The sequence below is a fragment of the Sorex araneus genome, chromosome 2, assembly GCF_027595985.1.
Source record: "Sorex araneus isolate mSorAra2 chromosome 2, mSorAra2.pri, whole genome shotgun sequence".
Lineage (NCBI taxonomy): Eukaryota > Metazoa > Chordata > Mammalia > Eulipotyphla > Soricidae > Sorex > Sorex araneus.
This window is the reverse complement of record NC_073303.1, coordinates 12,723,782-12,750,414: the sequence shown is the minus strand read 5'-3', so window position 1 is coordinate 12,750,414 and position 26,633 is coordinate 12,723,782. Positions and strand designations below refer to the sequence as shown.

Sequence of the window (26,633 nt, the reverse complement as noted above, 5' to 3'; positions counted from 1 at the left end):
AATTGAGACCAACTTAGGATTCTATTTTTTCTGGTCTGAGAGCCAGGACAAGTTTTAACTCTTCTACGGGCCAATAATTAGGAATGTAGAGTGTCCCTGCAGAGGCTGGAATGCGGATTGGTGGCATAAATTGGGTTTATGGCAGCAGAAGCCTGTCTCTTATGTCTCAAAGAAAACCCAATGTGTTGCAGTGCCCACAGGCTGAAACACCAAACCAAATCATAAAAACCCCAAGCCCGGGGCAGCTGTTCTCTAAGACTCCGGCCTGAGATAGTTATCAGGGGTGGCTTTATGGCTAACTACTCACATGCATCTTATTAAGAATAGACCAAGTCAATTCTTAGCTGAACCGGCGTATTCACTGAATTTGAAATCCAGGAGATCAAAATCAGAATGTTGGAGTCAATCATTGAAATGGCAGGAGATAAGCCAAGGAGGTAGCAGGTGCAAGAGGGAGCGAGGTCTTGCTGCGCCCCCCACCCGGAAGCGATTCTGTACACAAGTGCCAAAGCGAAGATGAAGGATTAAAGATGCTGAACAACAAAGTCGGGAGCCTGACTCATATGACGGCACTTTCTTAATTAAAATGATGGGATCTGCACAACCGGTACCAGCTCTGTGTTAACAACGCATCGTAACAGTTGTCAAATCTCGATATCAGCCATACTAGACTCAGTGATAGCACTGACAAGAATTACCACCAGCTAGCTGGGGGTTAACAGCTCTCCTGGAAATAGACACATTTACAAACTTTAGCATAGATTTTTTTTAAAAAATCCTCAAAACCAAAAGAAGAATTTTCGTTCTCCTGAAGCCTGGCTTCATAGATCCTGAGCATGTGAACCCTAGATTATAGATTTCTGGACATGTTCGGGTCTGAGGGAGTCCAGTGGTCCCCAGGCCAGGAATACCAACAGAAGAACCAGCTATCCCCCAAATTGTCCCTGCTTGTCACTCCCAACAAGAACTGTTCAGAGCTTGCCATGTTTAGAAGTCTGCAGTCGGTCTTACTCCATGCTGGAATAAAGTCTTGATTTTCTTCCTTAGCTAGTGAACCTCTTGGCATAGTCTAATTTTCTGTCTTTTCCCTTAAATATCCTTCACTCTAGCTACACTATTTCTCAAATTCCTCATGGGTGTTTGTAATATATTTCCTTTGAAATCCTGGAAAGTGCATGTACAAAGTACTTAGAGTGTGCATCTAATTCTGTGGCTTGAAATATATCAGCTGTGCTCATAACTAATACCATTTGCTCCAGGTAAAACTTTTTCATCCTACCCAACATAAACTCTATACCTGTCAAGTAATACTTCCTTTCCTCCCCTCAGCAATAGTGACCTCTGTACCTGTGTGTTTGGGGTCTGTTTTGTCTTTACGACTTTGTCTACTCTAAGTCTTTGTATAAGTAGAATCATAAGATGATGTACCCTTCATGTCTAACTTATTTTCAAAGCATAGTATTTTCAAAATTCACCCATGTTAGCATTATTCAGAATCTGACTCACAGTAAATACTTAATAGTGTCCAACTTAAATGTATGGCGCATTTTCTTTATGCGGTCATCTATCAGTGAAAATTTTAGTAGTTTATACCTTTGGGTTGTTGTGAAAAATGGCACTGTAAGCATTATTGCACCTTTGTCTGTTTGAGTCCATGCTTATAATTCTTCCAGATATGTAACTAGGAGTAGAAATGCTAGGTCACATGGTAGTTTTAGGTTTAAAGTTTGAAGAGCTATTTTCCATAATGGCTGTACCAAACTACATTTCTACCAATAATAGACAAGGTTCTAACTTCTCCATAGCCTCATCAGCTTTTGTAATTTTGTGCCCGGTTTTCTAGGTTGTATGGGTGTGAGGTAGCATCTCATTGTGATTTTGATTTATATTTCCTTAATGATGTTGACCATCTTTTCCCTTGTTGATTGGTCATTTTCTACACTTGGAGAAATATCTTCTCAAGATCCTGACATATTTTTGAATTGGGGTTTTACTTTTGGTTTGGGTTAGAGGAATTTTTTTAGAGTATGTTCTGCACATAAGAGAGCTAATTTGCAAATCATATTCTGATTTTGTAGTTTTTGATAATTTTCTTTGATGTACAAAAGCTTGCAATTTTTATAATGCTCAATGTCTATATATCTCTTTTGCTACCTGTAAGTTTGGTGTCATATATATGAAACTATTAAAAATTTTAATACTTTTAGAATCTTAAAATTCTAGTTTTTAAGCTTATTGGGTATTTTAACCATTTTGAATCAACTTTGACATGTGGTGTAAGGTAAGGGTCCAATATTTTGTATACTGATATTCAATTTTCCCAGCACCATTTTTTTGTGTGTGTTTTTCTTTCTGGGTCACACCCGGCGATGCTCAGGGGTTACTCCTGGCTCATGCACTCAGGAATTACTCCTGGTGGTCCTCGGGGGACCATTAGGGATGCTGGGAATCAATCCTGGGTTGGCTGCGTGCAAGGCAAACGCCCTACCCGCTGTGCTATCACTCCAGCCCCAACCACGATTTTTTGAAGAGTATCCTTTATTGGTTTTGGCATCCTGAGAAATCCAAACTTAATTGTTGGCTTATTAGTTCATGTCTATTAGTTCATATGTCTATTCTTATTGGCTTATTAGTCTATATGTTTATTCTGCCAGTGATATGTATTTAATTTTTGCAGCATGTCTTTTAGGGCAACTATACCTTTAAAAAATAACTTTTCTTTTTCTTTTTTTTTTTTGCTTTTTGGGTCACACCCAGCAATGCTCAGGGGTTACTCCTGGCTCTGCACTCAGAAATTACTCCTGATGGTGTGTCGGGGACAATATGGGATGCTGGTGATTGAACTAGGTCGGCCCTAACTTTTAATTTTTTTATTTGCGTTTTTGAGCCACATTTGGCTATGCACAGGGGTCACTTCTGACACATGAGGGACTGTATCTGTTAGGAATCAAACGAGGGTGGCTGTGTTCAAGACAATCACATTACCAGCTATACCATCTCCTGGCCACTGTGCTGTGAACTTTGAAGGTGGGTAGTGATTATGAGTCTTTCAACATTATTTTTCATTTTCGAGATAGTTTTGAGAACCACTAAGTTTATATATGAACTTGAAGGGGTTTCATTTTTCATCTTTGTAAAGCCAAAATTAAAATAAAAAAGTTATTTTGATACAGATTACACTGAATCTATAGCTTGCTTTGGATAGTACTGGCATTTCACCAAACATGGTCTACTTGCATTTATGTACTCCATCATTTCTTTCAGCGTATGCTATAGTTTGCTGCATACCTGCCTTTTGCCTTGCTCGAGTTACTGCTCAGAGGGGTTTGCTTATTTGTCCTGGTATCCCAATAAGCCACCCAAGCAGGTGGTCCAGTGACAGGGCATGAATATGTGGTACAGCTCAGACCCTCCAGGGTCAAGAATTCTCCCAACCAGCTGAAGGTGCTCAGTAGATCATAAATTGCTGGGCATTAAGCCTGGGGTTGGCCACATACAAGGCACATACATGCCTCAGCCTCTATACTATTTCTCCATCCCCCGTTCCTCTGTATTTTTCAGATACTACTATAAATGGGATTGCTTTTCCAAACTGTATTTTAGATTATTCATTGAGGGTCTCCAGAAATGCAATATTTTTGTTTGCTGATCTCATAATTTAACAATTTAACAGTATTCATTAGCTTTAGGTTTATGGTTTCTTTGAGGTTCTCATAGGGTCACATCACTTGGAAATAGTTTAACCTCTTCCTTTCAATCTCAATTCTTTTTAACTTCACCATCTTAGTTTATAACTCTCTTCCTTTCAGTGTAATGCTGAACATCAGTAGTGAAAACGGGCATTCTTGTCTGGTCCCTGATATGAGGGAGAAAGTTTTTAGCCTTTCACCACTGAAGATGGTCTCAGGTATGGATATTTCATAAATACCCTGCAGTGTGTTGAGGGGCTCTCCCTACAATTGCTAGTTTTCTTAGGGGCTTTGCTATGAAAGTATATTAGATGTTGTCAAATGCTTTCACTGTATCAGTTAAGATGATCATGCTCTCTGGGGCTGGAGCGATAGCACAGCGGGTAGGGTGTTTGCCTTACACGCGGCCGACCCGGGTTCTAATCCCAGCATCCCATATGGTCCCCTGAGCACCGCCAGGGGTAATTCCTGAGTGAAGAGCCAAGAGTAACCCCTGTGCATTGCCGGGTGTGACCCAAAAACCAAAAAAAAAAAAAGATGATCATGCTCTCCACCCCTCCCTTAATTATATTAATGTGATGTATAATGCTGGTTGATTTCATTTGGCCCATTCTTGCATTACTGTAATAAATATCACTTGATCATAGCAAATCACCCTTTTAATATTGTGCTGAATTCAATTCTTATACTTTGTTGAATACTTTTGAGTTTATGCTCATCAGGGATACTGGTTTGCAATTTTCTTCTCTTGTGATGTTTTTCCTCTGCCTCTGGAACCAGGGTACTGCTGGCTTAGCAGAGTGAATTAGATGTTCCTCCCACCTCCATTATTTTTTAAACTCTGAGAAGTACTGATGCTAATTACTCTTTCGATGTTTGGAAAATTAACCTGTGAAACCATCTGGTCCAGGACTTTTCTATGTTTATGCTTTTCATGAGAGAGACTTCTGTTAGAAAAAAGAATTTTGCTCAAAGTTATTCTTCTAGAAGGTCCAGGCCCACAAAAGAGTGTCTCCCAAGGGCCCCAACCAACATGCCTAGTTCCATCATAAACTTCACTTCTCAGATTTGTTTAAATTACTTTGGTTATTTCTAACAAATTACACTGCAAGGGTTAAAAAAAATCACACAAGTACTTTGAAGGCGTAAACATTCACATGATAACATCAGGAATTACTTTCAGAATTGACTGCCAACAGAATCATTCCAAATGACTCTTAGAGGGAGATAACACTCAATTTAAACTATAGTTTGCAATTAGACACATTACTTATATATACAGTGCTTTATGGTATGCTTGAGTTCACAAAGTTTGGGCCCTTAAGTAAATAATATGCTTTCTATCCATTTGAAAATCTTCTGGTCTGTTTAAAAACCATGTTTTATCCCTCATGGATCTTGGAAGTGAAAAGTGGAAGCTAAAAGCTTAAATCTTGAATCAGATAGTAGAGGATAATAGCTACAGTTATTAGGATTAATTAGGCATACTAAAAGCAGAGCAGATAAACCTAAGATTTACATTCCTAGTTCTTTAGGCTTTTTTGAACTTCAAGCTTTATCTTACCTTGACCCAGGGTGATGCTGTTTTTTCATGTTTGTGTATGTGTGCGTGTGTGCGCACATATGTAAAATTATTTTTTTCTGGGTACTTGCCTCATCAGCACTTGTAAGTATATTCAGATGCCTATCAACTAAGAGAACAAGTGTAACCATTTGTGTTCACTTCTACACAGTTGGGATATTTTGGCAGCAGAACTCTAGGAATCAGTAATGGTAGGAAATAAATGTTAGAAAATAGATGAGAAAAAAGTGTCTGAATTTCCCTTACCCTTAGGGGAGGCAGGGTATGACTTCTGGGTCTCCCTCATAAGCTGGTTTTCTTTTCATCTTTGGCCATGGAAAATCTCCTTCTTGATCTCAGATTGGTCCCCCAAATCTGTATTCCACACCATTCATTAATTTGATCTCCTCAAATACAGCTGCAATCCATTTCCTTGAATTCTTTCTTCCTTTGCTGCCTTTGTTAGAATCAGACTCTAAGTTCCCTGAGGCAGGACTCATTGTATTCCATATATAATTCTTTGATATGTATATCAAAGAATATATATAATATATAATACGTTATATTATATATATATAATTCCATATATAATTCCCTCCCCGCCCTGAGCAGAGCCCTGGCAGTTGAAGACCTCTGGAACCCAGCCACAGTCATGCTCATGCTCAAGGCCAGTCTCCACACGTTCAGACAAGCCTCATGCATGAAAGAACCAGCAGAGGAACCCAGGTGTGCGGGCTGAGATCTTCAAGGCTGCTCGGATCAGGACTGGGACCTCCTCCACCCAGATTCCCCATTTTCCAGTAGCTAGGCAGTCACACCCAGAAACTGCACCTGGCACCATGTAATCCCATCAACAGCCAACATACAGAGACTATAAAACCAAGCTCCCGGAAACGCTCGGTTGAGATGTGGCCACATGACATCTGATAGCCTATTCTGCCTCTTAGAGAAACTTGCAAGCTACTGAGAGTTTACTGCCCGCATGGGGGAGAGCCTGGCAAGCTCCCTGTGACTTATTCATGTGCCAAATACAGTAACAATGATGGGTCTCATTCCTGTGACCCTGAAGAGCTTCTAATGCGGCACCATTGGGAAGGACAAGAGACGCTGCTAAAATCTCAGGGCTAGGATGAATGGAGACATTACTGGGCCCGCTCAAGCAAATCGATGATCAATGGGATGACAGTGATACAGTGATAATTCTTTGAGGGTGGTTCATATCAGAGTTTAAAATGCCTAACGTTATTTATAAAAGAAAGGACTAATGTAATCATGGAAGGGAAAGAAATAATGTGTGCAATACTTTCCAGGACAAGGCACTTGATATCCATGATCTCATTTTATTTTCAGAAGTGATTAGGACCCTGGATTAAAAAGAATCCAGCCTAGGGGCTAGAGCGATAGCACAGAGAGCAGGGCGTTTGCCTTGCACGTGGCTGACCCGAGTTCGATTCCCAGCATCCCATATGGTCCCCTGAGCACCGCCAGGGGTAACTCCTGAGTGCAAAGCCAGGAGTAAGCCCTGTGCATCACCAGGTGTGACCCAAAAAGCAAAAAAAAAAAAGAATCCAGCCTAGATCCTCTACAGAGGTTGTGCCTTGCAGTAGAGGGCCTTACATTTTCTTTTCATGGCTCCTCTTGGCCCAAAAAACCAACTGACCACCAGCTAACTTTTCTTTTTTTATTAAGTAACTAGGTCTGAATGATTTCATTAAAAAAAGGAAACTAAAAAGAATATTCATACATCAAAAGGAAAAATGGTTTTATTTCATTCTAAAAATTTCCTGGGTATTTATTAATGGTATGTGTGTCTCTGCTAGGCAATAACTTAAACCTTGGAATAAGTACCTTTTCCAATACTTTCAAGTACTGAGTGCCTGCTTTGTATCATGGCAATTACTGAAAACCTTATTTTATAAAGACACAGTGTCAGCGGGAAAAAAATTGTTTGTGTATATAACTGAATGTTGAAATGTAACTTCTTTGAGGAGTGCTAGTTCACTTGGTGTTTGACTGAAATTACCACATTTCCCTCCAAGTTGAAAATATCCCCTGCCAACCCCCTGGGACATCACAGGGGTCAAAGAGTCAAGAATATTCTTTCCCAGGCCAGAGAAATAGCATGGTGGGGGTGGGGGGGGATAAGGTACTTGCCTTGCACTTAGCAAACTCCAAGGAAAGAAGTGAAAAAGAATTTTAGAAAGAAAATCTTTTTCCTATCCTCTTTTTTTCCTTCTTTCTTCCTTCTTCTCCCTAGTCTTCCCTAACTTCATTTTATGATGACACCTCTCGAAACTTCCACTGTAAATCTGATTCCTTCTCCAAGGAACGTTATAATATACTGAAATTTTCAAAGGGGTGAACATGTTTTGACTGAGTGAAGTCTGATGTCAATATCTGATGTCTCTACACCGTTTCCCAGTGATGAAATTTTTATGAAAGAATTTGAGGGAGAGGGGCTGGAGCAATAGCACAGCGCGTAGGGCGTTTGCCTTGCACGCGGCCCACCTGGGTTTGGTTCCCGGCATCCCATAGGGTCCCCTGAGCACCGCCAGGGGTAATTCCTGAGTACAGAGCCAGGAGTGACCCCTGTGCATCGCTGGGTGTGACCTCCCCTCAAAAAAAAAGAATTTTAGGGAGAAGGGGGAGAGGAAGGAAGAAGAAACTCGAGGAATAAGAATTTTAAAAGTACTTTTCAGGACCAGAGTGATTGTAAGGCAGTTAAGGTGCTTGCCTAGTGGACGGCCAAACTGAATTCAACCCCAGGTACCATATATGGTCCTTCAAGTCTGCCAAGAGTGACCCTGGAGAGCAGAACCAGTTGTAAGCCCTGAGCATCGCCAGATGTGCCCCCCCCCAAGCAAAACAGAACCAATACATAAGAATACTTTGCAGGATCATGTACAGCTTTGCAGCAGGTGGTGTGGACTGGGTGTCCCCAGTTCCAAGAGCATCAACACGGTCAGTCCTGGCTTTCAATCCACAGCATGAGGTCAAGTGGAGGTGGAAGACGGGGTACTAGGGTGCGGAGCTCAGGAATCAGGCTGTCTTCAGGATCCAGCCCTGCAACTCAGTATTTCTGTGCCCCTAGCAGGTTGTTTTAGGTTTGGGGTCACAACAGGCTTACTCAGGGCTTACTCCTGACTCTGTGATCAGAGATCACTCCTGGCGGTGCTTGGGGGACACCATAAATGCTGCTGTGGATTGAACCCGGTCAGCCATAGTACAGGAACTATCCCTGTACTATCTGTCTAACCCACCTATGGATAATTCAAACACGAGTTGTAGAGTTTTAGATGCCCACCCCGCCCCCAGTAAAATGGGACCAACAAGGTTAGCTAAAAATGAAGAAGGGTGGATTAAAACTCATGACATGAGTGCCATAATGTCTGGCCTGTTTAAGGACAAGCCAGGTCATGGTTGTGATTATCACTGTTACTATTAAAACAGGACGGGAGTCAATCAGCCAAAGCCTACTGTGGCACTGTAGCACTGCTGTCCCGTTTGTTCATGGATTTGCTAGAGCGGGCTCCAGTAATGTCTCCATTGTGAGACTTGTTGTGACTGTTTTTGCCATGTCGAATACGCCATGGGAAGTTGCCAGGATCTGCCGTGTGGACAGCATACTCTTGATAGCTTGCCGGGCTCTCCGAGAGGGACAGAGGAACTGAACCCAGCTTGACTGTGTGCAAGGCAAACACCCTACCCACTGTGCTATGGCTCCAGTCCAAAGCCTACTGAGGGGTGTCAAATATATGGAAAGATGAAGTAGTGGGGAGAATGGTAGTGTTCATGGCAATGAGGGAACTGTCTCCAGAACGCTCAGAGGTAGATCAGTTAACCAACTAAGCCAGCCCTTTTCAGGTAATTAAATCTCAATTTAATTTTTTGCTGTTTGTCATACCAGTGCTGAGCTATGTGCACCAAAACACATGTGTATAGCAGTGTCATTTATCATGGCCAAACCTGAGACAATGTGTATGTAGACTGGGTGAAAAACGTGTGGCGAATGAGCACGTTGAAATTCTGTTCTGGAGCTAAAGTAAATGAATGCTTTACGCAAATACTCAGGCTGCATCTTGAGAGCCATGCTGGATGGAGAATGGCACCTGAAATCATGCATGCTGCAATCACGTCTCCAAACAGGAAAACCAATCTGTGGTATTAAAAATAGCGAGAGAGTTCATGGCTGGAAAGGTGAAAAGGGAATTGTTGGTGATTCCAACGTGTTCATTTTGTGAAAATTCACCACACCTCCCCTGTGATTTATGTACATTTTCATACATGTTTTGTTCAAATATGAACTTTTGCCAAGACATCAAAAATCAGATGAGCCAGACACATAATGCGATTCAGAGACAACTGTTGGACTAGAGCTGTTACCGACTGGATTCCACGGGACATCAAAAGACCGTGTGGCCGCCCACCAACGAGATGGTCAGACTTCTTTGTCAAAACCTGAATGAATGGTTTGAGGCTCTTCCTGTTCCTCGAACGAGCAAATATCATTGGGCTACACTAGCACGTGACAGGGACAAATGGAGACGTTACTGGCGACTGCTCGAGCAAATCAAAGATCAATGGGAAGACAAGTGATACAAGTGATGAACTTTAAAAAAAAATTGGTAAAAGATCACAAAGTGGTCTGAATGTTAGTAGAGTCTACACCTCCCCACCGCCCTTTAGGAGGTTGAAACCAAATCCTCAGAGTCAAGTATCTGGAGGTGGGACCCTTAGGAGGTGATTAGGAGAGTGGAGACTCAGATGGGATTAGTGATCTGATAAAAGGGATGCAGGCTTAGTACAATAGTCAAGATATGGAAGCAACCCAAATGCCCAACTGCAAATGAATGGATCAAGAAGTTATCTCTATTTACACAATGAAATGCAATGCAGCACTAAGAAAGAACAAAATCTAGAGACGTTAAGTTTCTTTAAGAGACTTAGACTTAAAGATACATAGCAAGGTAGCAACCAAGAGCCGAAGGCATTGCAATGTGAGAATTGATCCACACGACTGAATTGGGGATGGGATAGGCTGAAAAGGAGGGATGTTGGGGTCCATGGGAGAGGGAGGGGGCACACACTGGTAATGGGTGTGGTCTATGTGCATGAGAAACTATTCTAAATAATATTGCAAAGCATAGAGCCTCAATAAAAAATAAAGGAGGGCTCTAGAGTATACCCTCACCATGTCTGCCATGAGTGACATGTCCAAAACTTTTCTACCTGTGTGTGGGAAATGGGACTTCACAAGTTCCACAACCTGTTGGTGCAGACACAGCAGATCCCCTGATCTCCAGAACTCAGAGAAATCACCTTTGTGTTACTTCTACTTTACCAACTCCCTGTGGTTTGGTTACAGCTGCCCCAATGAGCTCCAACGGCATTTCCCACTGAGCATCACCGGCAAATCCCCTCCCCAATACACACGCAACAAAGACATACAGTAGTCACTTGGGTTCTTTAAAAGCCACGCCAAACCACACACCCTACCTGTACTCCAAGATTACGGCACCACATTTGATAGGGTCCCAAAGTAGGAGGCAATCAAATCTTAGAGGGGAAATATACATTTTTTTTTTTACAGATACATATATAAAAAAGCACACAAGGCTCAACCTTTAACAACATGTTAGTGATCTCTTTTACAGAAGGGATTAATGATCCCTTTGTGAAATAAAACAACTTTCACACTCTTTCCTCTAAGGATACTTTTCTGTAGCATTTTCAGTGGTTTTTCATAACAAACAATATATAACATATTATCTTGGTTCTGTCTTGGGGCTGGGATTGGGGTTCGGGACGGAAACACCCGAAAGATGGTGGTGGGAAGGTATCATGGTGGTGGGATTAGTGTTTCAATATTAAATGTAATCAAATATTGTGAACTGTATCACTGTATCGCTGTCGTCCCGTTGTTTATTGATTTGCTCGAGCGGGCACCAGTAACATCTCCATCGTGAGACTTGCTGTTACTGTTTTTGGCATATCAAATATGCCACAGGGAGCTTGCCAGGCTCTGCCGTGTGGGCGAGATACTCTGGTAAGTTACTGGGCTCTCCGAGTATAAAAATTAAAAAAAAAAAAGAATAAAAGTCAAGCTAGAAAGGTGGAAATATGCTGAGAGGAAAGAAAGAAAAGAACAGGTGGCACTTAAATCCCATCCACATCCCTCCCCCCAGCCATGCCTGTATGACCCACAGCATTTACTGAAACTTTCACAATCATAAGCTTCTCACACCAATTTTTTTTTATTATTGTAAAGAAGTCACTTGACTGGACAAGGCCCACGATGTCAGGTAGAAACAAAAACCAGATGATGTAAGCGATGGAAAATGTCAGAGAAGACCAACACTTGGCTGGGGACAGTGCAGGTTTCCAACGTTTGTGGGTTATCCCAAGTCTCAGTATGTCGCCAAGCGTCCCTTCGCTCCTGGTGTTCCAAAGGATTCAAGGTCCCCAACTAGGTTTTCACAAAAACTTCTGAGGAACACATACTCTGTGAGAAGTAGGATGTTTGCAGCCTCGGGCCTCTGTACTAAGCAAAAAAGGGGAAGATACCTCGAAAAACATTTATGAAAGATTAGAAAACTCTTCCCACCTCAGGGAAAGGGGCCCACGGCTCTGCCAGGAAGGGAGCCGACTGCAAGGAAACACAATCACGTGCGTTCCTGGCTCTAACAAGGGAACCCCAAGGAGCTTCACTGGCAAGATAAGCTATGGCAGTTGCTACTGGGACTCGGGTCCGAGAGCCCCGATGGGCCTGGCTCCAGGTGAGACCGGGGGCTTTTCATTTAAGGAGGGTGGCTGAAGGGGCACGGGTTGGGGGGGCAGCGGAAAGTCTTGCCCTCTGCGCCCCGAGATCGGCTGCTTCCCTGCGCACGCAGACTTGAATTAGAGATGTGCTCTTCTTCCCAGACGCGTCATGGTGTTGTGTTTAATTACAGACTCGGATAAAGAAAAGCAAAGAGCAGAGCGAGCAGAGCCAGGCCCGAAGACACGGCCAGCACTCGGGCCGCAGGCTGGCAGAGCAGGCTCGGGGCCGCTCCACAAGCCGGTGCATCTCTGGTGGTCACTGTGGCCACAGTCCCCGGAGAACTGGAGTGATTCCTAAGCCTGTGTCTGAGTTCCTGGAAAGAAATATGGGGGAGAGAAAAACAAGAGAGATTTTAAGATGGAGAACCAGTCCAAGTCACAGGTCTCTAGAAACAGTGCTCTCCTATTTTTTTTTTACTGAGATAGCAATTTTTTTTAATTGAGATAGTAGGGCTGGAGCGATAGCACAGCAGTAGGGCGTTTGCCTTTCACGCAGCTGACCCGTGTTCGATTCCTCCGCCCCTCTCGGAGAACCGGGCAAGCTACCAAGAGTATCGCACCCACATGGCAGAGCCTGGCAAGCTACCCGAGGCGTATTCAATATGCCAAAAACAGTAACAATAAGCCTCACAATGAGAGACGTTACTGGTGCCCACTCGAACAAATCGATGAGCAACAGGATGACAGTGACAGTGATTGACATAGCAATGACACAGGACAGTATCTTAGGTGTACAACACGAATGATCTGTGAACCGCATAAATTCAACCGAAAACATAATGATCAGTGCAAGAAGCCTAGTGAACAGCCATCTCCAGCCAACCATTACAAATCTGCTTTGAATTTTGAGGGGCTCTCGCCTGCAACCTTTCAAACGTGACATTCGTGCTTACAAATTCACCAGCTTCGCCTACTGTCAACTTGACTGACCACCGGAAGTTTGGGCGCTTCGTTCATTTCCAGCCATTTAACTCACTCTTTGTCCCATCCCCACCTCACCCTCCAGACATCAATTTCTTTGTATTGGATATGCCAAAAACAGTAACAATAAGTCTCTCAATGAGAGACGTTACTGGTGCCTGCTCAAACAAATCGATGAGCAACGGGACGACAGTGACAGTGACAACTGTGAGTTCAACTTTGTCTGGTTCTGTTCGGATCTCTGTGTGACTGGGATCACCAGGTACTTCTCTTTCTCTGCTTTAGTAGAATGTCCTCAGGATCCATCCGTCCTGCTTTTTGAAGAGGCACGACTTCGTTCTCTGGGTATGGCTGAATAATTTGAGGAATCACTTTATATGTAAGCAACAGCTTCTTTCTCGATGCGTCCATCCATGGTCTCTGGGGCTGAATCCATGTCTGTCATGCCCGAGTGAACGGAGGGTGCTTCTGTTTTCCTGCTTCTGTGTTTCCGTGTCCTCTGCAGAAGCACCCGGAAGTGGAAGGACTGGATCCTAGGCGACTGTCCTAGTTTCAACTGCTCACTGGACCTCCGCGCTGCTTTCTCACGGCCCTCACTTCCATGCCAATCCACAGGGCGCATGGACTGCCTCTCTTCACACCCTCACCGACACTTGTCAGCTCTTGTCTTTGTGATAGTCTTCACTCTCACAGGTGAGGTGCTAAGTCCCTGTCGCTTGGCTCTGCACATCCCTGATGACTGGTGACACTGAGCATCTCTCCAAGCACCTGCTGCTCATCTCCATGTCTTCTACGGAGAAACGACTTTTCAGGTCTTCCGCCCACTTGAAAAAACAAGCAAGTCTGCTTTATGCTAGTGAGACAGAGTTTGGAGATGAGTCCCTTGTTAGATGAATTTTTTTTTTCTCTTTTAAAAAATATTTTTTGGGATGCCCATTAAGGTGCAGATTTCTTGGCTGTGCAGAAGCTTTTTGGTTTGATGTTAGATGAAGCTACTGTTTGTTTTACTTACTCCTTCTATGTAGGCACATTCAACCACCTCCCCCCCAACACACACACACACACACACACACACACACACACACACACACACACACACACACACACACACACACACACACACACACACACACACACACCCGGGCCAGGAGGTTGCACCGGAAGCAGGAATAAGTCCCAGTTCCTTCCGCTGAAGGTCAGACCAAGTCTGTGATTTTCCCAGATCACACACATATGCATGAGAGACAAGACAAAGAGTATTTATGGAAGAGTTCGTGAAGGGTCAAGCTCGTGTCGAGTGGAGTTGGATGGCGAGTGTATCTAACAATGCAGGCATGCGACCGTCTCTATGCCACAGAAGAAACATGGAGAGGAGGTTGGGCCACAGCACTGAGGGCTAGTGCCCAGGTCTTGTATATCAGAGGCCCCACGTCTGACCCCTGGCACCACCGGGTGTAGCTCTGGTGCCTCTGCTCCCCCCACTGCCCCGCCCCCAGTCCCAAGCACCGAACTGTATGGACCACATTGCTGAGAGTGGCCAGAGGAACACTGGGGGCCTTCCAACACCCCCCTCCTGCCCAAAATGGCAGAAGACCATGGAAGCCATTTTATTCAGCAGACACACCCCCCAGGAGAGAGACTGCCGGCTGGAACACTGCCACGGGAGGGCTTCCCCTGCCTGCCCGAATGCGCCTGGGAGGTTAGTGGGCTCCTGCAGGCCCTGGTGGGCCACGTCGTCAGTAACCCCCGTCTCTGCAGGCCAGACACGTCAGAGGCTGGGGAAGTCTGCCTGGAGGGAGGGTGATACAGCGGGAGGTATGAATGCACCACTTTTCAGGGGCTCCTGGAAGGGGAGGAGAGAGGATGGGCTCCCAAGGCCACTTCCCTTCCAGGCCAGCTCCCAGGGTCACCCCCGCTGAGGCAGGATTGAGCTTCTAAGACCCGAACTAGAAGGGAGTCTGGGGGGAGGGGAGGAGGGAGCAACGCAAAGGTGGAGCAGAGGATCCTGCTCCCGGAGACCCCATAATCCCACTCATTCTCTGGGAGTTTTTTCTACCTTTCTCCCTCTTCTTTCCTTTCTCTTAAATGGAATCCCCCCTCAATCTGACAAACAAATAAAAAAAAAAAAGAAAAGCAGTTCAGAAGATGTTGTGTCTGCGCAAGTACAAAAACATAAAACCTGGCCACCTGGAGACTTGGTCTGCGCCAAGCTCCTGGCTGACACCTTCAGCCTCCGCCTGGAGTGGGGGGATCACAGCTGAGCATGCGCAGTGGAAGTGGGCACTGCCGACCAGAAGTCTGAACGACAGACCAGGACCTTGGCGGGAACACGGTGCAACATCCACCTGCAACGTGTGGTACCCGATGCGGCAGGAAATGGCGAGAGCTTAAGGCAGGAATGATGGTAGGAGGCACGGAAATGCCTCTCTGTTCGAGCAACCACGGGACTTGAGGTCCAATGGCCGCGGCAGCAAGAAGAGGAGTGGGAAGATGAAAATGAAAACCCACAGGGAAATGCTGGCGTGTGACAGGTGTGGAAGGATCACTGGTTTGCAGGCAGGAGGCTCACTGCAGCGTTGCGAGGGCTGCTGACTCCAAACAGAAATCGCTCAAGCCCGGCCGTGGTGGAAGCGTTCCTTACTTTGCTGCTCGCCTGCTATCCCGGGTAAGACCCTGCTGCTTGGTCTGATGCCTCCAGCCAGACGTGCACCGCTCAGCTGGCGAGACAGAGCCCCTTCCTCGGCAGCCTGGGTGGGTGGGGAGCATGTCCAGAACTCTGGTGTGTGCCCAGAGCTGCTGCACACACCCCCCCACCCCCACCGGTCACCCAGAGGACCGGCCCAGCAGACTGGCTTTCTGTGTGATGAGTATGGAGCCGGGGAGATGCTGACAAGCTTCACACCGACTGGTTATAAAAATAGCCCGGGGAGCTCAGGCAGGGCACTTACAGACAGGGCAACCTTGGGAAAGAAAGTGGGCCTGCAGAACCTGCCCGGTGGGATCCCGGAGCACGGAGCCAGGAGTCAGCCCTGAGCACTGCCGGGTGGGTCTCCGCACAGACAGAAACCTGCTTCAGCAGTCACCATAGGAGCTTGAGCTGAGACATTTTTGAGACCATCGACTCCCCAAGACACGTGCAGGCGTCCCCACCTCCTGGCCCAGGGAGGGTGGGGGGCGTTGAATGTTCCTATGTAGCACTGTAGCACTGCCGTCCTGTTGCTCATCGATTTGCTCCAGCGGGCACCAGTAACGTCTCCATGGTGAGACTTGTTAGGGTTTTGGGCATATCAAATACGCCAGGGGTAGCTTGCCAGGCTCTGCCATGCGGGTGGGATACTCTCGATTGCTTGCCGAGCTCTCCGAGAGGGATGGGAGGAATCGAACCCAGGTCAACCCCGTGTAAGGCAAACGCCCTACCCACTGTGCTGTCGCTTCTACACAGGACTGGAGCCTATGTGGAAGAAGTAAAAATTAAATAAAAACACACTGTCCCATGTTAGACCTGGCAAGTCCTAAGGCATTAAGCACAGAGTAGAGTTCATTATACCCTTATTACCACAAAACTGAATCTGTGCTTCTCACAAACCTGAGAAACACCCTGCCTTTGGAGAAAAAATTGCACAAAATTTCCCTTTCTGTCCAGATCCTTGAACATCAAGTGCTGCTCAGGTGATAAAAGCTCCCCACATTCAAGGTTCTTAGTGGACAGTCTGTCATGGCCTGTAAGTTGGTCATTCTTCCCTGGGCATTACTTGACTTTCCTTAAACAGTTAGCACATTTGAGCACCATGGATCCGTGAGAGATTCTGAAGGGAGCCCCCCGCCCGCCCCCCCCCCCCCGCCACACCTGGCAGACATCTGACTCCCAGATCCCTAGGAAATGGGACAAGCGGACAAATCCACGTGACCGGCCACTCTTTCCAGATCAACAGTGGAGCGTGAGTAAGAGGGAAGGGGGGGAATGTAGCCTGCTGCTTCCATTTTACCAAATCAGAATCTTGATGAGAGGCATCCTTTCATACACTTTTTGTTTGCTTTTGGTTTGGGGCCACACCTGGTGGTGCTAAGCCAGGTACCCCTGGCTCAGTGAGCAGTGCACCATACGGGTGCTGGGGGTCAAACCCAGGTTGGCTGTATGCAAGACAAACGCCCTACCTGCTGCACTACTTCTCATACAAAACTGGAGGGGAAAGACAAATTCTCAGATGACAGAGTAATCAGCCCGCTAGCTATGAACAATTCAGTGGTCACCAGCGTGACCCCAAAGGAAAGGCAATTTAGAAGCACAGGAAAAACAAGGACTGCATGATGGGGCAGTCTGGCTGCCATATCTGTCACCCCATTGACGGCCAGGGTTGATTTGGCTGATCTGGTTGGCAAGGCGGGAAGTCCCCTTCATCCCTCACTACTCCACATGTCTCTCTCCCGAAGCCGAGTGCTCGGTTGAAGAAAACGGCTTTCCCCAGACCATTCTTCAGTCAAGCATATATGAGTACACATTTAGCACACATCTCCCATCCTGAGCGATCCCTCCAACCATCATTGACTGAGTGATCCCTTCTCTATCCCACCTGCCTTCTCCCCCAGCTCATGAGGCAGGCTTCCAACCATGGAACAATCTTCCTGGCCCTTGTCTCTACTGTCCTTGGCTATCCTACCTTTTATAGGGTCTGCTAAACATGATGGCCTCTCATTATCTGTATTGGAAACCATAGTACCCATAAATAGAGAGAGAGAGAGAAAGAGAGAGAGAGAGAGAGTGGGAGGGAAATTGTCTGTCATAAAGGCAGGGGGAGAGGTGGGACGGTGCAGGGGAAGGATACCAGGGACATTGGTGGTGGAAAATGCACACTGGTGGAGGGATGGGTGTTTGATCATATGACTAAAATTCAAACATGAAAGTTTTGCAACTGTAGCTCATAGTGATTCAATTAAAAAAAGTAAAGAGTATATGAGTAGCTGTGTTCCCCTGCTTGAACCCCCACACAAGCTTTCATGGAAACACAGATAAGGACTTTCCCTCAAACTCCGAGACACTCAAACATGCATATCTTCCACAGGAGCATACTGCCAGAGGTGAAATCATCACTCCTGAATAGAAAATCATGCAGCATTTCTGAACTCTGAGGACAATACAAAGAGTTCCCAGGGAAAGTGATAATTTGGAAGGTCTAAGCTGAAAGAGAGATGTATGTCAAAGTGACTTCAGGAAAAAATTATTATGGGCAATAGTTCCAGAAAGCAAACAGAAGGGTCAAGTCTTCCCTAAACCTTGTAAAAACTGTAGGGTCAGCAGCTCCTAAAATTCCAGGGGCAGTTGCCCTGCTTCGTCAAGATACAACAAACACAAGAATTCCACTACTTATGAAATAAGACCACACATCTCTCTCAGACTTACAAATTTTTGTTTGCTTTGGGGCCAGACCTGGTGGTCTTTGGGGCTACTCCTGGCTCTGTGAGTGTAGGTCTGGATGGGGCTCAGAGGCCGATGAAGGTAACGGGGCCGAACCCGGGTCTCTCCCGTGTGAAGCATAAGCTCACTCCAGAAAGCCAAATCTCTCTGGACCCAGACCTGACAAATGTTCATTGAATTTGAAAATGCCTTCTTCATAATAATCAGAAATTCAGGAGGACTGGTCAATCAATGGTTGGAAGCTTGCCCCACAAGAGTGTATTTGTGTATGGGGAGGGGGGGAGGGAGTGGAGGCAGGGGGCTCAAATGACAGTTAGGATAGAGAGAGAACCAACATGACAATGATAGTTGGAAATGATCGTTTTGGACAGGAACTGAGTGTTGAAAGTAGGTGAAGGGAGATGGCTGATAACCTTTCCAGTATCAGTATTGCAAACCATAAGGCCCAAAGAAGAGAGGTGGAGGGAGGGTGTGTGTGTGTGTGTGTGTGTGTGTGTGTGTGTGTGAGAGAGAGAGAGAGAGAGAGAGAGAGAGAGAGAGAGAGAGAGAGACAGGCAGACAGAGACAGAGAGACACAGAGACAGAGAGACACAGAGAGAGACACAGAGAGAGACACAGAGAGAGAGGGGGGGGGAGTCCCTGCCATAGAGGCAGGCAGGGTGGGGGACCAGGAAACTAGGACCTTGGTGGTGGGAAATGTCCACTGGTGAAGGGATGGGTGTTGGAACATTGTATACTGAAACCCAATCATGAACAGCTTTGTAAATGTGTATCATTGTGTTTCCCAAAAAAATAAATAAATAAATCAGAGAATCAAAACAAGGATGTGGCTTTGTTTAATCAAGAGGTCAACAAACTTCCACAGCCCACTCAGGGCCCCCTGAGAAAGTGTCCGTTTCCACCAGCCCTTTCTTTCCTCATAAGTTTCACCCGTTACCTTGACTGATTTCTACCCATACTCGCTAATTCCTAAATGTCTCCCACTAATTTTCCAAAGTATAGCTTACCAAATCCCACTAAAGTCGCAAATCTCTCAAAGTGGCAGCAATTATATAAACACTGGAGCGCAAAACAAAAACGACTCTGATGAGGAGGAAACTTCAGAGCTCGGTTTTCAGTGGGTTATTAGCGAGCAGAGACAGAGCGACCGTCCATTTCTAGTGATTTTTTTCTGGGGCTCTAGAAGCTACAGCATCTGCTGTTCAGGGTGGAAAGAAAGTGACCTCTGACCCAACACTTCTGCGGGCAGGTGGTAACTGGCATGCGGGGGAGCTGTAAGGGCACGACTGGGTACCGGTGCTCTGGACCCGGTTTCATCTGAGGGTTCCTGGGCAAATCATCTAGCCTCTCCTTGCCTCTGTACAGCATCGCCTGAAAGCTGAAGATTCTACTGGTATTTGCAGCTCAGTTCCTATGTGAGTCGAGCACAGTAGGAAAACGTTGAAAACTCAACTCGGATGCACACATGCCACGGGATCTGGTGGCTCCCGAGGACGGTGTGGCAAGTGCCCCCATGCTGCTTCTGTCAAATTACCGAGCTGCCACGTGGCTTTTCCCAATCCAATTGATCATTTCGAGCTCATTTGTTCCTTGCTCAAATCCTTGGGAGAACCTTGCCGTGTAACGTAATCACGGCTGACCGGAAATGGCAAACAAGTTTAGAGAGCTCTCTTTGTTTTTGTTTTTTGCTTTTTGGGTCACACCCGGCAATGCACAGGAGTCACTCCTGGCTCTGCACTCAGGAATGACCCCTGGGGACCATATGGGGTGCTGGGAATCAAACCCGGGCCGGCCGCGTGCAAGGCAAACGCCCTCCCCGCTGTGCTATCGCTTCCGCCCCTCAGAGAGCTCTCTGTTGTGTGACGGTGGGCAACTGGTTGAAGCTCCCCAAGGCCAGTTGCCTCTCTGGGCCATGGAGATGATGACACGTGCCACAGACCCAGGCAACCGCACACGGAAAGAACACTGGGGACGTGAAGGAAGGGCTACTGTGACCTCTCAGGAGCAGGGCTTGGAAAACCAACCCAGAGCCTTGCACCGGCACTTACGTGACGTCCTGAGTGACGTGTCCTGCCCGAGGCTGTTGGCAAGCCCTAACCCAGGAGGGTGAGTGTGTGGGCCTCAGGAGCAAGCCCGCCACGCGTCCTCCAGAGGAGAGAGCGTGCGGGGATGGCTCCTTCCCAAGGCAACCCCTCCCCTGCCCGCTGGACTGCCTCATTTATCCTTTGCATGGAACTTTTCTTCCAAAGAGAGAAGAAAATGCAAGAAATGCTGAACCATGGGCTGGGTACTGCATTCTGTTTGGTCACTTCCATTGCACATTTCTGTTTTTTTTTTTTCTGTTATTGTTAATTTTAACTTTTGTTGGGGGTGGTGGAGGGGGCGCACCCCAACCAGTCGTACTCAGGGCTTCTGACTCTGTGCCAGAAGTCTGGCAGGCTCAGAGTACAATATGGGGTACAGGGAATCAAACCCGGGTGAGTCGTGTCAAAAGCGAACACCTTACCTGTTGTACTGTCACTCTGGCCCCTGATTTATGCTTTGATATACTTGCAAGTAAGCTGTGGTTAAGATCCCAGGGGTGGGGGGGTTTGTCCATCCATGGAAGGAAGCCAAGGTACTCACAGCTCTTGCCTCAGTGACCCCTTTCTGCTCATCAAAACAGACTCCTGGGGCTGGAGCGATAGCACAGTGGGTAAGGTGTTTGCCTTGCACGTGGCTGACCCGGGTTCGATTCCCAGCATCCCATCGGGTCCCCTGAACACCGCCAGGGGTAATTCCTGAGTGCAGAGCCAGGAGTGACCCCTGTGCATCGCTGGGTGTGACCCAAAAAGCAAACAAAAACAAAAACAAAAACAAAAAAAACAAACCAAAAAACAAAACCAGACGCCTAAGGGTCCAGGGAGGAAGGCGGAGGCCAGGCCTGTGTGGCAATATCCAGTGCAAGAGACAGTGGATATGGGGCTGTGGGACACTTAACAGAACTCTAGTCACACATGCACCTCTCGCCATCCTCCCCGCTTTTGGAGGCGTCAGGAGGTTCCCGCCATGTGGCAATCTGCAGCCTCCTCGCAGAGGGGAGGTGCCCACGGCGAGGCCGAGGAGGGGCTTGAACCCAGGCACCCCAAGAAGACGCCTGGTGAGACGCGTCTCTAGGAGGCCGCGTGGAGTGAGGGGAGAAGCGAAGGCCCCAGGGCGCCACGAAAGCCACTGCCGGGACCAAGGGCATCACCAGCTTCTGTTGCTGGGCCCTGCCGCTGCTCAGGAGGGGACAGCCGAGTCTGCACTGCCCAAAGGAAGATCATTCCAGAAGAGCCGGCCCCGGGGGAGCAGAGACACGGCCGCTACCTGTCGGGAGGCCCGGAGTCCTCATGGGATTCTGTAAACGGGACCGGTGTTGGCACTTGGCTGAGATTTCTCACCACACACACACACACTCTCTCTCTCACTCTCTCTCTCTCTCTCTCTCTCTCTCTCCCCCTCCCCCTCTCTTCCTTCTTTCCTCCTTTTCCCCTCTTTCCTTCTCCCTCCCCCCTCTCTCTCCCTTTCCTTCTCTCTCTTTCCTTCTCTCTCTCCCTCTCTCTTTCCTTTTCTCTCTCCCCTCGTTCTCCCTCCCTCTCTTTTCTTTTCTCTTTCCCTCTCACCCCTCTCTCCTCTTTCTTCTTTCTCTTTCTCCCTTTCTCTCATGAAGCCCCCCCCCCCCCATACACACATTAAGAGCATGTTGCAAACTGTGTTTTAATGAGGAACAGTTGGCCTGGTTTTGCTCATATAAAAGATATTCCTGTACGAGATTTACCACCTGTCTTCCCATCTTGCCATGCCGCTCCTAAATGGGTCCCTCTGTCCCCAACAGCTGCACGGCTTGCCCAGGCCTCGCACTCCCAGTACCGGACCAGCTCCCTAACTTGGACTGACTCCCCCCGACCCCCAGTCCCTGTGCTTCCGGTCATTCCCAGGAACCAGGACCCCCGGGCTAAGGGTGGCCAGTTCCCTCTCCCCACTGTGCTCCCTAGTGGGTGTCTTAATATCAGACAATCAGGAGGGTCCAATTAGCCACAAAGCAGAGATGCCCAGATATCTATCTTTCCAGTCCTTGACGTTTCCGTCGAGAATATTATGGGACTCATCCATCCGTGTTATAGGTACATCAGCTTGCGACAGGATCAAGTGCACTGTCGAGTTAGGGTCGCATTTACACTGCATTTAGGCTGCATTTACATGAACTGTTCCTATTGTTGCTTTAGGGGCCACACCCAGTTCAGGGTGTGGGAGTTAATCCTGGTTCTTTGCATGCATGGAGGAGCATGTGGTACTGGAGACTGAATCCAGGCCTCACGCATGCAAAGCATGTATGCCAGCCCTTTTGAACCCTCTCCCTCGTTTCAGCACACATGTATTTCAGAGCCTTCGTGCAGAGTTCCATAACAAGGTTACAGTCTTGTCCGTCTGTCTTGACCTGGTTTTGGACACGCTGTGATCCATATACAGCCTCCCACCAGATGTGTAAGTGCTTTCAGGTCATTATAATGCCAAGGGGGAAAAAAAAAACTTAAACTTGAGTATATGTACACCAAACCACACTCATTTGGGATTCTTTTAACGTCTAAATGTGGTGATAGTAAACATCAGGCATTGCTAATTAGGCAAGAGAAAAATTATTAAATTATCATAAGATCAAATGCATTTGGGATGACATTTTGAATATTTCTGCCTTGATCTTGATTTTCAACATTTCTGAACACCAAAGGAATAGTTCTGATGTGCCCTCCGTGATTGTGGAGAGCCCACTCCCTCAGAAAGAGAGTGAAAATCCTATCAAAGACCAAAGCTCCGATCTGCCCATTCATTACCTCATTATCATTTTCTGTAAGGCAACATTTCATCCGACTCAAGAGATATGCAAGTTTCTTTCAGTGGATTCAAAACATTTCTCATGTACAATTTTTTTTTCTCATGGCTCAGAGGCACTGTTAGAACTTCAAGTGGAAGGTAGCAGAGGTGAAGAAGAAAACATATTTGATAACTCATCACTCGAGATAAATGAGAATTTAGAATCATCCACCCCCCACCAAGTCTGAACATACAGGCTATGCAGAGCTATCAAATCTGGGATCAATGAAGGAAAATGATCTCAAATGGTATATTATACAGTGCAGCGTACTTTCAGGGGGAAAGAAATAAACCTTAAAACCTCCTAATGTTTGTAAAGTTTGTTTTATATGTACATAATATTTTCCTCTCTGTAAGCTCTTTCTGCCATAACTTCATTTGAATCTCCAGATACAAATTCAGAGAAGCAGTTAATAATCCAAGCATCCCTGAGAACGGTTATGTTGTCAGTCCCTAAATGTAGGAATGAAGAGAGGTAGCTGCAGCTCTGACAAATCCTACTTGGTCCTTCCGGAGTGCACTGGTACCAGAACACACGGGTCCAATTTCAACCACTTTAAGGGTCCGAATCTCTTTAACTCAGCACTTTGGGCTCTCAAAGTGCTTATGCACTTTTCAACATAGGTGCATCGAGTATAGTGCAGGAAAATCAGATCAAGAATGATGTGATTTGGGGGCTGGAGCAATAGCACAGCGGGTAGGGAGTTTGCCTTGCATGCAGCCGACCCAGCCTCAATTCCCAGCATCCCATATGGTCCTCCAAGCACCGCCAGGAGTAACTCCTGAGATGCAGAGCCAGGAGTAACCCCTGAGCATCGTTGGGTGTGACCCAAAAAGAAAAAAAAGAATGATGTGATTTAATAGAGTAAACACCTATGGCAACAATGGTGTACTGGCTTTGCTTCCACATGACTTATTTATTTATTTATTGAGGGCTTTTTGGGTTTCACCCAGCAAAGCTCAGCTGTTAATCCTGGCTCTGCACTCAGGAATTATTCCTGGCAGTGCTCAGGGGACCATATTGGATGCTGGGGATTCAACCTGGGTCAGCCACTTGCAGGGCAAACACACTATCCTCTGTAATATTGCTCCGGCCCTCTATAATTCTACAAAAAAGAAAAAAGCGGGGGATCACAAGCTTTGGAAAGGGTACCTTTATTAGAGATCTGGCATCTTAGTTAGATGAGTTTTATTTCTTCTTAGTTCCTTTTTAATCCAGAGAGGAGGAATATAGTGCCACACTTAAGGAACACTCAAGTTACTTATTTACAGTAACAAAGTTTGGAAACAACTGTGGAGCTTGCCATATTAGGTCTCTATTTTTGAAAACTACCAGTGACTAATGAATAGATAAGTGCACGCATGCACACACACACACACACACACACACACATACCATGAAGTATGTACTCATAGTGTTCCCAACAGTGACAGATAAGTAAAACTAAAATATCTATTTGCTAGAAGTTGGCTTTGATAAAAACTCAAGCTACTACATAGGGCGGGGATTGGGGGGTGGCAAAGGTAAAGAAAGGAGAAATGAACTGGGTCAAAATGCTTCAAGTCCTTCCAACAGTCTTCAAGTACATCCAAAGCCATCCTCACTCAATGAAGTCTATACAGGAAGTAGAGACCCAAACCCTAAGGTGCATTCAAGTTTTTCTTTAAGTAATGAATTTCACTCAAAATAATTACTCCCAAGAATTACTTCTAACTAGGTAACCATAAAAGTGTGTTGGCAGATGTTTGGGGCTTTACATGAAAAAGAAGCCATGTGTGATGGGAACTGCGATTACAACGAGGCCCTCTCATCTTGTTCTAAGTATCATTTTCAGTGACACTGGAAATATGGCTTTCGAATCACTGAGCTCCATGAACTGCATAGAAAAGAAGAAAGGAGCTGGCAGGTGCTTTGTTCTATCTCAAAGTGATGAGCTAAAATGGGAAGCGTTTCCCATAGATCACCATGTGATTGCGATTCAGCTCGCAAAATTCAGATGAACCAGTTTTTAAAATTGCATGGCACATCATGCTTACTATAATTACATTAGGCTGGAAGGAGAAGGTTCATGTCATCCAGTCTTCTAAAAATCCACCCCGAGGACCAGGGATGTAGCGCAGCATTTGCTTTGCGTGTGTGACTGGCCCCCACCCCGCCCCACCCGCAGCCCATTCCCCAAATTCATTTCAATCCAAGGCAGTCCATTTTCCCTTTCTAATTTTGAGCTGTCCGATAGCTTCCAAAACAGTAAATAAATAAATAAATAAATAAATAAATTATGAACCTACCAAAAGTCATGTAAAGCACAAAGACAAGATTCAAATTTAGAGACTTGGCCATTTCCACTGCTGTGGACGCTTGGCAGACAGCCCGAGTTGGTCCCCCGAGAGCCCCCTTTGGCATTCTCATCTGGGTGCTCCATCTTCTCTGCACTCTGGACTGAGCCCCTGAAATAACTTCCTTGATAGGGGCTCCACACAAATACGGTCGGGCACTTCCGAAACTCATCACGGGGACTAGCACTTTCCCCCTTCCTCACTTGCCCAGCTTGCTTGTTCTCAGGGATGCTGGCGGTCACACCAGATGCCCTCTGGGGTAAGAGCTCTACCAGTGGCCAGCGAAGACTTCAGACCTCAGTTTACCGATCTGTGAAGGAAGACGAATGTGTCACCACCTTGTGGGCACTCGAAGAAGCAGACGTTCGCCGCTTGAGCCTTCAGATGAGACTGAGCTCTCCCGGCTGCCAAGGTCTTGGACCAGAGACAACCTTGCACTTGTATCTGTGACTCAAGAGAGGTTCAGAGCTCATCGGAACCTGTTGTTCATAGAAACGTTTCAGTGCGAAGGTAAACTTGGCAATAGGTGACTGATGCAAGGAAGAGGGTGAGAATCTGGGCATGGTTCAGAACAGGGCCAAATGCAAGGGGAGATGAACTTTCAGGAACATTTTCTGGAATGGTGGATCGCACGCCCATAAAACCACAAGATGGATCCCTCCCTGCCACCCTTGCAAAAATCAACATCAGGAGATGGACCCTTTTCTGGGAAAAGCAAAACTGGAAACCTTTGAGAAGGGAGTCAGAACAGGGGGTTGAGGGAACAGTTCTTAAATGACAAAACTGCGAATGCAAAAAAAAAACCACAACCCATCATGTCCAAAAGCAAGGGGTAAGAGGTTAAAAGACAGCACACAAACAAGAAGACACTGTTCCACATAGAGCTGACTTTCAATTTCTTTAAGGAAACCCTGGGAGTCTGAAGGCATCAGCTCAGCTGGAGGGAATAAACATAAGACAGCTTATTTAATTCCAGTTCCAACTCACTCTTTCTCTGTTG

At 46.3% G+C, this 26,633-nt stretch overlaps 1 protein-coding gene across 2 annotated transcripts in view; it reads right to left on the bottom strand.

Annotated features, from left to right (window-relative positions):
• Positions 1-10,869: 10,869 nt before the first annotated feature.
• The window catches only part of CDKAL1 (CDK5 regulatory subunit associated protein 1 like 1), a 658,282-nt gene continuing 642,518 nt past the window's right edge, over positions 10,870-26,633 (bottom strand). For both annotated transcript variants that reach the window (XM_055128799.1, XM_055128800.1), the window contains exon 16: positions 10,870-12,383. In XM_055128799.1, coding sequence (XP_054984774.1) covers positions 12,195-12,383 — 189 coding nt within the window. In that variant the 3' untranslated portion in view covers positions 10,870-12,194. The remainder of the gene's footprint in view (positions 12,384-26,633) is intronic.